Below are 13,489 nucleotides of genomic sequence, written 5' to 3'. Positions count from 1 at the left end.
ACTTGAAAACATTATGCTAAGCCAAAGAAGCCAGACACCAAAGGCCACACATCGTATGACTCCATTTATATGAAATGTCCAGAAAAGGCAAATGCACAGAAACAGAGAACAGATAAACAGAGGCTTGGGAGAGGGGAGAATGGGGAGGGACTGCTTAATGTACGCAGGATTTCTTTTTGGGGTGAAGAAAATATTTTGGAATTAGTGGTGATGGTTGCAAAGTATTGCGTATATATTAAAAGCCACTGAATTGTGCAGCTTAAAATGGCTAAAATGGTAAATTTTTGTGTGACTTTTACCTCATTAATTAAAAAAAAATTTTTTTTAAAGCATAGGGTCATTCTTTGAAAGAGTTTAAATAAGTCCTTATGCTTTGGAGATGTACAGTAAACTACATTATTTAATGATGAAATCCTAGTCTAGGATTTGCTCTAAAACACTTCATGGTTAGGTTTGTGAGGGAGGAGTGCGGAATCGATAGAACAAGGTTTGTCATCAATTGATTATTTATGAAGCTTGATGAGGGGGACATAAGAGTTTGTCATACTATCCTCCTTCTGTATTTGTTTGAAATTTTCCACGTACATGAAAAAATTCCCAGGTACAAAATCATACTGTTAGATGCCACAATTGTTTTTGGTATGTTGATACATAGTAAACATTAAACAACATTTTAGGACTTTAATAGGCCCAGTTTTTGAAAAGTTTTATAATATCCTTCAATTCTACTCCTAGGTATATACCCGAGAGATGACAGCATACACCCACACACAGACGAGCACATAAATGTTCACAGCAGCTTTATCATAACGAACAAAAACTGTTAATGACGCAAATATAAATATTCCATGAACAGGTGAATGGACAAACTGGGTCATCCGTACAATGAAATAATAGTAATAAAATGAACAAACTTCCGATACACGTAACGACATGGATGACCGTCGCAGACATGTACTGTGGGAATGAAGCCTTATGTGAGAGGGTATGTACTGTGTAATTCTGCTTGCAGTATGTTCCAGAAGCAGAAAAACTAAACTCTGGTTTTAGAAGTCAGGATAGTGATTCCCCTTGTGGGGTAACAAGCAGAGGGCACATGTGAGGGTCTTTTGGGAAGGCTGGAAGTTATCTGCTTATTCTTCCAAGTGCCAGTTACCCAGGTGCATTTGCCTTGTGAAAACCCGCCGACCTGCATGTACATATGATCTGTGCTGTTTTCTGCATAAACACTAATGCCATGTGCCATGAGGCTGTCTACTTGCTGTGTAACTTAGCATCCATCTGGTATTCCCCTTGGCTCTGGGAGGCACCTGTATATGCACAACCCAATCCCCAAAGCTTCTCCCTACCGCGCACCCTCTGGTGAGTCTGCAGGTGAGCTCCCTGACTGAACCCTTTCCCACACACAGCACATGGATAGGGTTTCTCCCCTGTGTGCACCCTCTGGTTCCTCTTCAGGGCCGAGTGATGCCTGAAGTCCCTCCCAGAAGCCCATGTGGACCTTCTGATGGATGCCCAGGTCCTTCCTCCAGCTGAAGCACTTCCCACAGGCCTCGCACCCGAACAGCCTCTCCCCAGTGTGGACACACTGTTGCAGGCAGACGTTGGCTCTCTGGCTGAAGCCTCGGCCGCATGTGTCACACATGTAGGCCTTGATCCCTGCGTGGTCCTGCTGGTGTTGTGCTAGCATGGAACGTGAGGTGAAGCTGTGGTCACAGGCCTCACAGGCATGAGGCTTTCTTCCTGTGTGGACACTCTCGTGGATCTGTAGGGCTGCCCTGTGGCTGAAATCCTTGCCACAGTCACAGCACCTGAAGGGCTTATCGCCTGTGTGGATGCGCTGGTGGATAGAGAGGTTGGAGCTACGGCTGATGTCCTTTCCACACGTGCCACACCTGAAGGACTTCTTGCCTGTGTGCATTCACCTGTGGATAGACAGGTTGGAGCTAAGACTGAAGTCTTCTCCACATTCCTCACACATGTGAGGCTTCTTTCCTATGTGGCCCTTCTTGTTCCTTCCCAGAGCAGACAGGGAGTTGAAGACCCTGGAAACTCCATACATTGATAGGGCTTCTCTGCTGGGAGGAGCACTGGAAGGTTAAGGTCTGTCATCCTCTCACTGAAGGCTTTTCCACACCCGTTGTATGGAGTAGGTTACTCTGCTGTGTGGATTTTCTGGTGAATTAGAAGGTTTCTGAGTTGACAGAAGTCTCAGCCACAATGGGGAGAGCTATAGGGTTTTTCTCCTGGAGACACCTGCCAAGGGAGAGTCCCATCCTTTTCCCTGACTCCTGGAATAAGGAAAATTAGATGATGGAAGTGAGCAGGGGCTTTGTCAGAGGCTGCATGGTGCACCTGGACATACTCTTGGGTAGTACTGGTAAGGCAAAGAAGCTTCACTGAGTGGCAAAGTGTTGGGCTGCTGGTTTCTGTCCTACTGTCTTTTTCATTTTTGCTTCAAAGGTAAGGGGTTAATGCTGCCAAAATATCATTTCCAAAAACTTAAAAACATTCATTTTTATACAAATTTGAAATGAACACTTGTCAAAGACTTTAATGAGGAACGAACAGAATATTTTTTAAAATATTAGCATAAAAAGTCAGATAATATGTTGTTACCCAACCCCTCATGGGTTGTTGACGGCATTTACTCCTAGTTAACTGGTAACTCACCTGAATAGGAGTTTCTTGGCATTTCTTCTTCTGTCCACACATCATCTTCTTGTTCAAAATGAAAAATCATTTCTGGCTTGGACAGCAGATGCCCTGCTTGAGGGAAAAGAGACGTGGATCAGGGCATTGTATGGTGGACAAGGACTCTCCCACAACTTGAATCCTGTGAAGGTCCTCTGAGAAAGGCGAACTTCCAGGGAACTTCAGTGATGAGGCCCATTTCCAGTATAAACCAAAACCAAACCTGTTGCTGTCAAGTTGATTCCAACTCCTAGTGACCGTACAGGACAGAGGAGAACTGCCCCATAGGGTTTTTAAGAAGCAGCTGGTGGATTTGAACTGCCGACCTTTTGGTTAGCAGCTGAATCCTTAACCACTGTGCGAGCAGGGCTCCTTTCCAATATAAAAGAGTAATAATTCTCAGTGGATTGAAGAAGTAGTAACAATTCTCTGCCTTCCAAGCAAACACTGAATAAAGTATGGTCTGAAGACTTGTCAAAATGCAGACTCCACCCCAATCCACTCAATCAGTAGTGATTCAGTGGATAAAACCCAAGAGCTGGCATTTTCTGGGTAACTTTTTATTTCACAGGAAAGTGGCAAGAATAATACAAAGAACTCCCATAGACCCCTTAATCCATATATGCCAGTTATTAACATCTTGCCCCATTTGGTTTAGTATTTGCACAAACACACATTCATTTCTAAACCATTTGAGAGAAAGCTGTAAACCGCATGGTTGTCTGTGCCTCAGCTCTTCACTGTGTTATTTCCTAAGAACAACCACACTGTAGCTATTAAAATCAGGGAGCTTAATGTTGATACGTATTATCATCTAATCCACAGGTAATTTTCAAATAATGCCAATTGTCCCAATTACATCCTTTATAACCACTTTTTCCTAAATATTTTGTATCCATGACAAAGCACTGCCTTTAGCTGTCATGTCTCTTTAGTCTCCTTTAATTTGGACAGGAACCAGCTTTTCTAAGAGTGGCTTAAGTATTCCTATACATTCTCAAGTCTGACACCCACTGCCATGAAGGATCTGGAATATTAGGACCCCTGAACCTAAGTTGAGTTAAATCCTCAAGATTTATTCCACACATTTGAACCACTGAGAGGGCAGACGGGTTCAGGGAGACACTGTCCTCGCCAAAGGAGAGGAGATTCTCTTAGTTCTCCAACATCCCTTCTCTGTACAGGTGCCTCTGAGAGCAATCCAGGTGTTCCCATTGCTCCTGGGTAAAGTCCACAGCCACATCCTTAAATGTCATCAGCTCCTAAAACAGCAAACAGTCGTCCTCAGCCATATCTATTCCCACAGAGGAATGCAGCTCACAGCATCAGTTAATTTGGATATGTAAAAGTAGTCCTGGAAGTTTCTAGAGTCCCAAGTGAGGCTGATTTTTTTTAGGCACACATCCATACACCTGCTTGTGCTACATTATGTAGAAAATGGAAAAGAAATAGGGGCACGTTTTTTACTCCTCAGAACTTAAAGTTTCTTGGAAGAGAAGACTCAAAATTCAACCAGAGTACACCAGAAATGGTACTTGAGAATGAGGTCACCAGCTGCAAAATTCCAGGGGTGCTGTTCATACCACAGTCTATGAATCAGGAAAGTGGACTTGTGATTCACTCAGGGAGGGGTGTAGAGAAGGGGAGATTCCAGGGTGTGCTTAGGTTATGAGGCCAGGTGTCATGGAGAAAGCCAGGTACCAGCCCAGTGGGATGGTTAAGAATGGAAGGAAAGAAGGGTGGAGAACTCCAGCTGGCAAGAAAAGTGGACAACTGCACCAGGAAGGAGCAAGTCCTCTGCAACAGTAAAGTCTCTTTGGTTGATAACTGCAATCTAGAAAACCTTTCTCTGATGACTGAGTGATAATGTTTATTATAGAGCCTGTCTTAGTTATACAGAGCTGGTATAACAGAAATACCACAAGTGGATGGCTTTCACAAACAGAGATTTATTCTCTCACAGCCTAGGAGGCTAGAAGTCCAAATTCAGGGTGCCAGCTCCAGGGGAAGGCATTCTCTTTCTGTTGGTTCTGGGGGAATGTCCTTGTCATCAATATTCCCATGGTCTAGGAGCTTCTCAGCTCAGGGACCCTGGATCCAAAGGACACACTCTACTCCCGGCGCTTCTTTCTTGTTGGCATGAGGTCCCTCCCTTCTCTGCTCAGGTCTCTCAAAAGAGACTGACTCAAGATACAACCTAATCCTGCAGATTGAGTCCTGCCTCATTAACATCACAGAGGTAGGGTTTACAACACATAGGATAATCACGTCAGATCATAAAATGGTGGAGAATCACACAATACTGAGAATCATGGCCTAGCCAAGATGAGACACATTTTTGGGGGACACAATCCATAGCAGACCCCAACTCCCCACTTACACATTCACAGTAAAAAGGATATATGAATTGTGGTATAATCCCATATGGGGTGAGTATTCAGCAGCAGTTCTCAAAGTGTGGTTCAGGGATTCCTAAGATTCCCCTGAGAGCCTGTCAGGGGAGGTCTGGGAGGTAAACACTTATTTTCAGAATAATCCTAAGACATTATTGGGCTTTTTTACTTTCACCATCTTATGTGCATACAGAGGAGTTTTCCATGATGTGTGATCTCATAACAGGGAAAATGTGAAAGCAGATGAGGCACCACCCATGTTCTATTATGCCAGACATTAGAGAGATGAGCAAAAGTGTGAAATGACTCCATTCTTCTCTTTTTTTTTATAAAATGTAATTTTTTCATAAAATATCATAATAACATGCAATGTATTTATTTTTAATGGATTAATATTTTTAAATTTTCTTAGCTTCAATTTCTAATATGGTAATATGGATGACTCACAGAGAAAAGCTCTTTGGGGTCCTCAATAATTTTTAAGAGTGTAAAGGGGTCCTGAGACCAAAAATTTTAGAATTACTGCTATACAGAAATGAAAATGACCAAACTATAGTTACATGCAACAACGTGGATGAAGCTCAAACATAATATAGAAAAAGACAAACATGAAACAGTAGACACTATATGATTCCATTAAATACAGTTGAAAACCAGGCAAAGCTAATGTACTGTGCTAGAAGTCAAGATAGTGCTTACCGCTGTGGGGAAAGTGAGGCTCCTGGCTTGTTGGGAGCAGAAGGAGGGAAAGCCTTGGGACAACTACAAAGAAAAATCTGGGATGGATGCAGGGATCAGAGAACAGATGGGTGTCAGATGTCAGCAGCCTGATTTCTGGCCTGCAAAATATAGAATGTGGTCAGGAGGGCTTACACTGGGCTGGTAACTCATAAGGTGGAGATGATGGCAAAAGGTGACCTCAGGGATTAGTTTCAGTTCAAGATTTAAAGACTATCTCAGGGCAGTAGTCTTGGGGAGTCCTCAAGTCTCAACCAATCTCAGGGCAATAGTCTTGGGGAGTTCTCCAGTCTCAACCAATCCAGTAGGTCTGTTTATTTATTTTTTTAGGAATTTGAAGTTCCACATTTTTCTCCCATTCTATCAGGGTTCATCTATTGTGGCCCTGATTAGGACACTTAGTAAGGGTAGCCAGCCACCATCAAATTCTCTGTCTCAAGGTAGGTGAGGCTGTGGTTTGTGTAGACTATTTGTCCTGTAGACTAGTTTCTCCAAGTACTTGGCTCTTGACGTGGGTAATGACAGCTTTTCTAAGAGTGAAAGGGCACAAAAGGGGAAAGGCACCAGGTTTTAGTGAAAGGGGATTTTTTTTTTTTGCTTAAAACAACTGTTTATTTTCTTGAATCTACAGGCCATCTGGGTGGTTCTGCTGGTCTGGGCTGGGCTTTCTTGTGTCTGTGGTCATTTAGCTGAACTGGTTGGCTAGGGGACTGGCTGGTCTAGGATGGCTTCGGCTAATGACTCAGTTCCCTCCACATCACTCACATTCCACAGCAGGCTATCTCAGGCATGTTCTCAAGGTGGTGACACAAGTCTGAGAAAGAGGGCCGAATTGTACAGGAGAGCTTGGAGAAACATGCACACACTTTTCAGATCTCTGCTTTGTCAAGTTTGCTCTTGTCTCACTGACCAAAGCAAGTCATTTGGCCAAGCCCACAGGCAGTGTGGGAGGGCACTACCAAAGGGTGTGGGATCAAGGAGGCATGAAAAGTTGGAGCTGTTAATACAATAAACCTATCACCCTTACCCAGTTTGCAAGGCCAGAAGAGAGGGCCATTTTCTCATGCTACTGATGTGTTAGAGGGGGAGGCAAGTGTAAGTAGAGGAGTCTAAGGTTGTCAAATAAAAAAACTGGAAGTACAAATACAAATCAGTTGATCAAGCAAAAGATTAAGGACAGAATTGAGGTGTGCCTTCATAAAGAGGAGTCAAAGAACCAGCATTGCCTAGAATGAGGACATGGCTAGTGTAGGCAATCATGAGATATTGTACTCGGCCTGAAAGGGGACTTTTAAAGCCCAAGGTATTACACATAGAATATTTTTCAGTGATGTGGAGGCTTAAGAAGGTGGGTGAGTTGGTATCTTTTTGAAGACCATTGGAATGACTAAAACCAAAAACAAAAAACCAAACTCATTGCCATCAAGTTTATTCCAACTCATACAATGAAATAGAATATTAGACTACAGAAACCATCAAAAAAAAATACAAATAGCTAATAAATCAATAGAGATAAAAGAGTTCTAAAAATACACATTTCACAAAAAGAAGGAAAAAAGGAACCAAGAAAACTGAAAAATAGCAAGATAGTAAACTTAACCATATAAATAATTAAATGTAAACAGACTAAACACTATAATTAAAATGCAGAGATTGTTATTTCTGGGATAAAAAATAGACGCAACGATATGCTAAGAAATGCACTTTAAAGATGATGGCATAGATAGGTTAAAACTAAAGGATGGAAAAATGTGTAATGTACAAACACTAATAAAAAAGAAAGCTGGTATGGCTATATTAATATCATACAAAGTAGATTTCAGGCTAAGCATTGTGGGATGAATTGTGCCCTCAAAAGATATGTTGATGTCCTAACCCTTAGTGTCGGTAAATGTGACCTATTTGGAAGTAGGGCCTTTGCAGATACAGTTAATATGAGGTTGCACTGAAGGAGAATGGGCCCTGATCTATATTAGATGACGGGTGTCCTTATAAAGAGGAGAGGAAACAGAGAGACAGGTACAGAGGGAAGATGGCCATATGAAGATGGAGGTACAGATTGGGGTTATGCTCCAGCAAGCTAAGGAATGCCTGGGACTACCAGAAGTTGGAAGAGACAAGGAAGGATCTTCCCCTAGAGCCTTCAGAAAGAGCATGGCCCTACTGAAAACCTGAATTTGGGCTTCTTGCCACCAGAACTGCAAGGAAGTGTTTATCTGTTGTTTTAAGCCAACTATTTGTGGTAATTTGGTATGGCAGCCCTAGGGAACTAATACACCAAGAAAAATGATCAGGGATAAAGAGAAATGTTTCATAATGACATAACAATCCTAAATGTGTATGCACCTAACAACAGAGCTTCAAAATACATGAAGCATAAACTGACAGAATTAAAGGAAGAAATCAGCAAATCCACAATCATAGTTGGAACTACTAAAGATCACTGGAATTGGAGAACATTAGAAATGTGGAAATTCAGAAGGCTCCCTAACGTCTGTGGCTTGAACCAGGATGATACTGGGTGAAGGGGTCAGGAGTCCATTTTCCTGTCATTTATTTACCCATAAGGTGAAATGGGAGAAGGCCTGGTCTCTTCACTGGGATCCAGTGGGATTCACTTTATTCTCTCTCTGTATCCCCACAAAGTCAGTAAGCATCCTTAGGAGATTTCTCAAATATCAACAATGTTCTCTCTGGCTCGTAGTATTATCCCACTGCCCATTGATGTCAAGTCAATTCCAACTCATAGAGACCCTATAGGACAGAGTAGAACTGCCCCCATAGGGTTCCCAAGGAGTGGCTGGTGGATTTGAACTGCCAACCTTTTGGTTAGCAGCCAAGCCCTTAACCACTGCACCACCAGTTTATTGGTCCTGTTTTGAGGATTTTCGTTTTCTTCACTTTGAGGTGTAATCCATACTGAAGGTTGTGGTCTTTGATCTTCATCAGTAAGTGCTTCAAGTTGTCTTCCTTTTCGGGAAGGAAGGTTGTGCCATCTGTATATCACAGGTTGTTAAGTCTTCTTCCAATTCTAACGCTGTTTTTCTTCATATAGTCCTGCTTCTTGGACTATTTGTTCAGGATACAGATTGAATAAGTAAGGTGAAAGGATACAACCCTGCTGCACATCTTTTTCAATATTGAACTATGCAGTATTTGGAAGACAGCTACCTGGCCAACCAGCTGGGAGAGATCCATATTTGTACCCATTCCAAAGGAAGGCAATCAAACAGAATGAGGAAATTATTGAACAATATCATTAATATCACATGATAGCAAAATTTTGCTTAAGATAATTCAAAAAGGACTCCAGCCATACACTGACAGGGAACTGCCAGAAGTTCAAGCCGGATTCAGAAGAGGACGTGGACCAAGGAATATCATTGCTGATGTCAAATGGATCTTGGCCAAAAGCAGAGGACACCAGAAAGACGTTTACCTGTGTTTTCAACTATATAAAGGCATTTGATTGTGTGGCTCATAACAAATTATGGATGACATTACAAAGAATGGGAATCCCAGAACACTTAATTGTGCTCATGTGAAACCTGTACATGGACGAAGAGGCAGTTGTTTGAACAGAACAAGGGGATGCTGCGTGGTTTAAAGGGGATCACCCTTGATAATATTGGTTGAAGGAGTAAAGAACAAAAAAAAATCTGCCTCAGGACTGTAGCATAGAAAGCCTGCTGCCTGCCCTACAGATTTGGGACTTAGTGGCCCCTACAACTGCATGAGCCAATCCCTTAAAATAAATTTCAATCAATCTCTCTCTCTCCATGTATCTATATGTGTGTGTGTGTGTGTATATATATACATATATACATATATATATATATACACACGCACATGCCTATATATACACACACACACATATCCATCCACTCTATTGGCTCTGTTTCTTGGGAGAACCCTGACTAATGCGCTCCTTTTCAGCCTAGAGTGGTCACATGACCCAATTCTAACCAAAGAACTGTAGGGACAAGACTGCCAAGAAGGGCTTCCTGTTCTGAAGAAAAGCACTGAGGAATAGCAAGAAAGTGTTCTGTCTGTTTCCTCTTCTTCCTGTCTGGAACATGGATCCGATATCCGGTAATGCCAAAACCATGTTGCAAACACGAAAAAACAAGTACGCTCTTGGAAGCCATCCTGTGAGGTTGGTGGAATTGAAAGAGAGAAGTAGAATGAGATATTAATGAGAATGTGGAGCACTATTCCCACTCTATTCTGCCTCTATCCCAACATTTGATTTAGTGAAGGAATACTATCTACATGTATAAGCCACTGTAAGTAAGTAGCTGTTACCTGCAACCTAAAGTTTTCCTAACTGATAGTTGCTTCCACCACTGAAGAGCAAATTATTCAGCCTAAGTTGTATTTTTCTTATCTTTAAAAGTCTAACGATTGTATCTACCACACATGACTTATGTGAAAATTAAATAAATTAATGGATATGAAATAGTAACTCATAAAGCCACATTGTTGTTGTTGTTAGGTGCCGTCGACTAGGTTCCAACTCATAGCGACCCTATAGGACAGAGCAGAACTGCCTCCATTGGGTTTCCAAGGAGCAGCTGGTAGATTCGAACTGCTAGCTTTTTGGTTAGCAGCTGAGCTCTAAACCACTACAGCACCAGGGCTCCAGAACCACATTAAGGAATTAATTATTTTAAACTACATAAAATTGATGGCATTCAACCCTTTTTGACCCATAAAAACAAATTTCATGTGATTCAACCTAATTTAGGAATATTAGATTAAATATACAAATTACAATTAGAATCTGGTCAAGATGCACACATCTTGGTTTCTTAATGGAAATTCCTACATTAAAGCATAAGACCTGGAACCTAAGAATACTAAGAGAACTACGTCAAGGTCACTGCTAGGTGAAGACTAACAGGCCATTCAGACTGCATGGAACAGGAAGCTGCTGGCATCCCTTTCTAACGTCCTCAGCCCATAAAGGACATCCCCTCATGGCCTCCCTCTTCTCCCTCATCATCTCCTTGTTCTTACATCCCTGCCACGATCTCCCATGACTGCTACATGTTGACGCAACATCAAACACTGAAATCCTATTATATGGTGCTAAGAGAATGTGAACACAGTCACCTGGAGACCGAGGTCAAGGGTCACATGTGGAGAAGAAGGCAAAAGGTGGATGCTGATGAAGAATAAAATGGAGTCTCCTGCTATGTCTCCCTTCCATGTGTCAGAAGGGAAGGACAATCCAGGGCCTCTCCCCAGCCACCCTCTTCCTCTTCACTTCCACTCCCAGGGGAAACATTCAAGTGTGCATGTGGAGTGGCAGTCACCCAAAAGCACCCCTAAGCAAATCACCCTCTCTCTGCTTGGCATGAATCAGCTTCATTCTATAACACGGGCCCCAGTTATTACCTCCATGGCTTATAAATAAATGAACTCCAATCCTAGCACCCCAAAAGATAACCTTAATCCACTCATCTAGACAATAATATAAAGTGAGCAATTAAAACAACTTACATGTTTGGTAAGATAAAGGACCTACCATTATGAAGCTGCAAAGAGTTTTACAGCAGAGAGAAAGAAGGAAAGGAAGCTTCGATGAATTGAACTGTGTCCCCCAATTCAGCCCTTGTACTTGTTTATTTATGTATACGTAAATAAATAAAAGGACAGTCAGGTCCTTGGGGTTAAGGATTCCGCCAGCTCACAATATCTGGTAGAAAAAAAATTTTTTTTTGGTAGAGCAGTGCTCAAATAGCAGCTAGGAGTGACTATCATGACAAAACAAATTTCTCAACAAAGAAAGGACATCAACGGAGAGTGGCTGGCAGAGATGTCATTCTCTAAGGATTTTTCCTCTAAAAGTGCAGGCCCAGCCCTCTGGTGGATAAACTGGGCTCAAGTACCTGCTTGGTGCTCTTTTGGGCAGAAATACCCTAGAACCTAGAACCCAGAAATAACAGAGAAAAAGGCAGGGCTTCTAACCAGTTTGAACCAGTTCAGTCATGGCAGACAAAGTGAAACTGGAACAGACTTGAATTTTTAAAATTTGGGTGAACCAGAATAATAACTGGAATGGAAAATCTTACAGGTCAAAACCCTGGAATGGGCAGCTCAGAATGTGTCCCTTGTGACGCACAGAGGAGAGCCTAAAGCAGCAGACTGGATTATTGGCAGGACGTGGAGAGTGACACACATTCAAACCAGCGCTGTCATCCACCCTCTTAGAGTGCGGCACCACTATTTCTGACTCTGCTCAAAATTGGACAGACAAGATATTTGGTTGCTATGCAACGCATACACTGCCCTGGTTTTCTAAGAAGGGGATTAGGTTTTTAGCAGGGCTTCGGTCCATAATTTGTCCTGTTCTGGTTCACCCAGATTTTAAAAATTTGGGTCTGTTCTGTTTTCCCTTCCTCAGCCTTGACTGAATGAGGCAGAAGTAGTTCAAAGCCCTGGAAAAGGCTACAAAAAACCCAAATCCATTCCTGTCAAGTCAATTCTGACTCATAGTGACCCTAAAGGACAAAGCAGAACTGCTCCATAGGGTTTCCAAGGATTGCCTGGTAGATTTGAACTGCTGACATTTTGGTTAGTAGCCAGAGCTCTTAACCGCCACACCACCAGCATTTCTGAAAAGACTACAGTGTAAGATAAACCTGAGTTCAAATCTTGGCTATACTACTTAAAGAAATTTATTCTGTCATGGTTTAGGAGGCTAGAAGTCTGAATTCAGAATGCCAGCTCCAGAGGAAGGCTTTCTCTTTCTGTCTTTCTCCTCTGTTACCAGATGACACTGGGCAAAAACAAAACAAAACCTTCTATGGTCCTCTTTCCTTTCCTCTCAAACAGGAATGTCTCCAACACTGTATAGAGCTTTTTCCCCCAGGGGAGGGATTATTTTTATGTTCTTCTTTCTGCTTACAGTTTTTTCTAATTTAGGTATAATTTAGACATAGTGAAATGCATGTATACTAGTTGATGAGTTTTGACAAATGTATACCCCCATGTAACTCACACACCAATCAAGATATAGAACAGTTCCGTTGCCCAAGAAAGTTCTTGTCATGGATTGAGTTGTGTCCCCCAAAAAATATGTTGTCAACTTGGCTAGGCCACGATTCCCAGTATTGTGTGGTTATCCTCTATTTTGTGATCTGATATAAAATTACCCTATGTGTTGTAAATCCTATCTCTGCCTGTGGTTAATGAGGCAAGATTAGGTTATGGTTAAGAGAATTAGGGTAGGATGCAACACCTTTACTCAGGTCACATCCCTGACCGTATGTAAGGGGAGTTGCCCTAGGGTGTGACCTGCATCACCTTTTATCTTACAAGAGATATAAGGAGCGAGAAATAAGCAGAGAGACAGGGACCTCCTACCACTAAGAAAGAAGAGCCAGGAGTGGAGCAAGTCCTTTGGATGGGGGGTCCCTGTGCTGAGAAGTTCCCAGACCAGGGGAAGATTGATGACAATGACTTTCCCTCAAAGCTGACAGAGACAGAAAGTTTTCCCCTGGAGCTGGCATCCGGAATTGGGACTTCTAGCTGCCTAAACCATGAGAATACATTTATTTGTTAAAGCCATCCACTTGTGGTATTTCTGTTATAGCAGCACTAGATGACAGACACTTCCTTGTGCTGCTCCCTGTGGATCCCTGCCCCTACCACTTGGC

At 42.3% G+C, this 13,489-nt stretch overlaps 1 protein-coding gene across 1 annotated transcript; it reads right to left on the bottom strand.

Moving 5' to 3' along the window:
• Window positions 1-1,345: 1,345 nt before the first annotated feature.
• LOC104847154 (zinc finger protein 664-like) lies at window positions 1,346-1,921 on the bottom strand. The gene has a single exon (XM_010601628.1). The coding sequence runs from the start codon at window positions 1,919-1,921 to the stop codon at window positions 1,346-1,348; it is 576 nt and encodes a 191-aa protein (XP_010599930.1).
• Window positions 1,922-13,489: the final 11,568 nt, after the last annotated feature.

Source organism: Loxodonta africana, chromosome 11 (assembly GCF_030014295.1).
Source record: "Loxodonta africana isolate mLoxAfr1 chromosome 11, mLoxAfr1.hap2, whole genome shotgun sequence".
Lineage (NCBI taxonomy): Eukaryota > Metazoa > Chordata > Mammalia > Proboscidea > Elephantidae > Loxodonta > Loxodonta africana.
The sequence above is the reverse complement of the archived record's forward strand: the minus strand, read 5'-3'. Positions and strand labels throughout refer to the sequence as shown.

What these genes read in the sequence shown, in the direction of transcription:
- LOC104847154 (XM_010601628.1), bottom strand. Translation starts at nt 1,921, where the DNA reads ATGCACACAGGCAAGAAGTCCTTCAGGTGTGGCACGTGTGGAAAGGAC.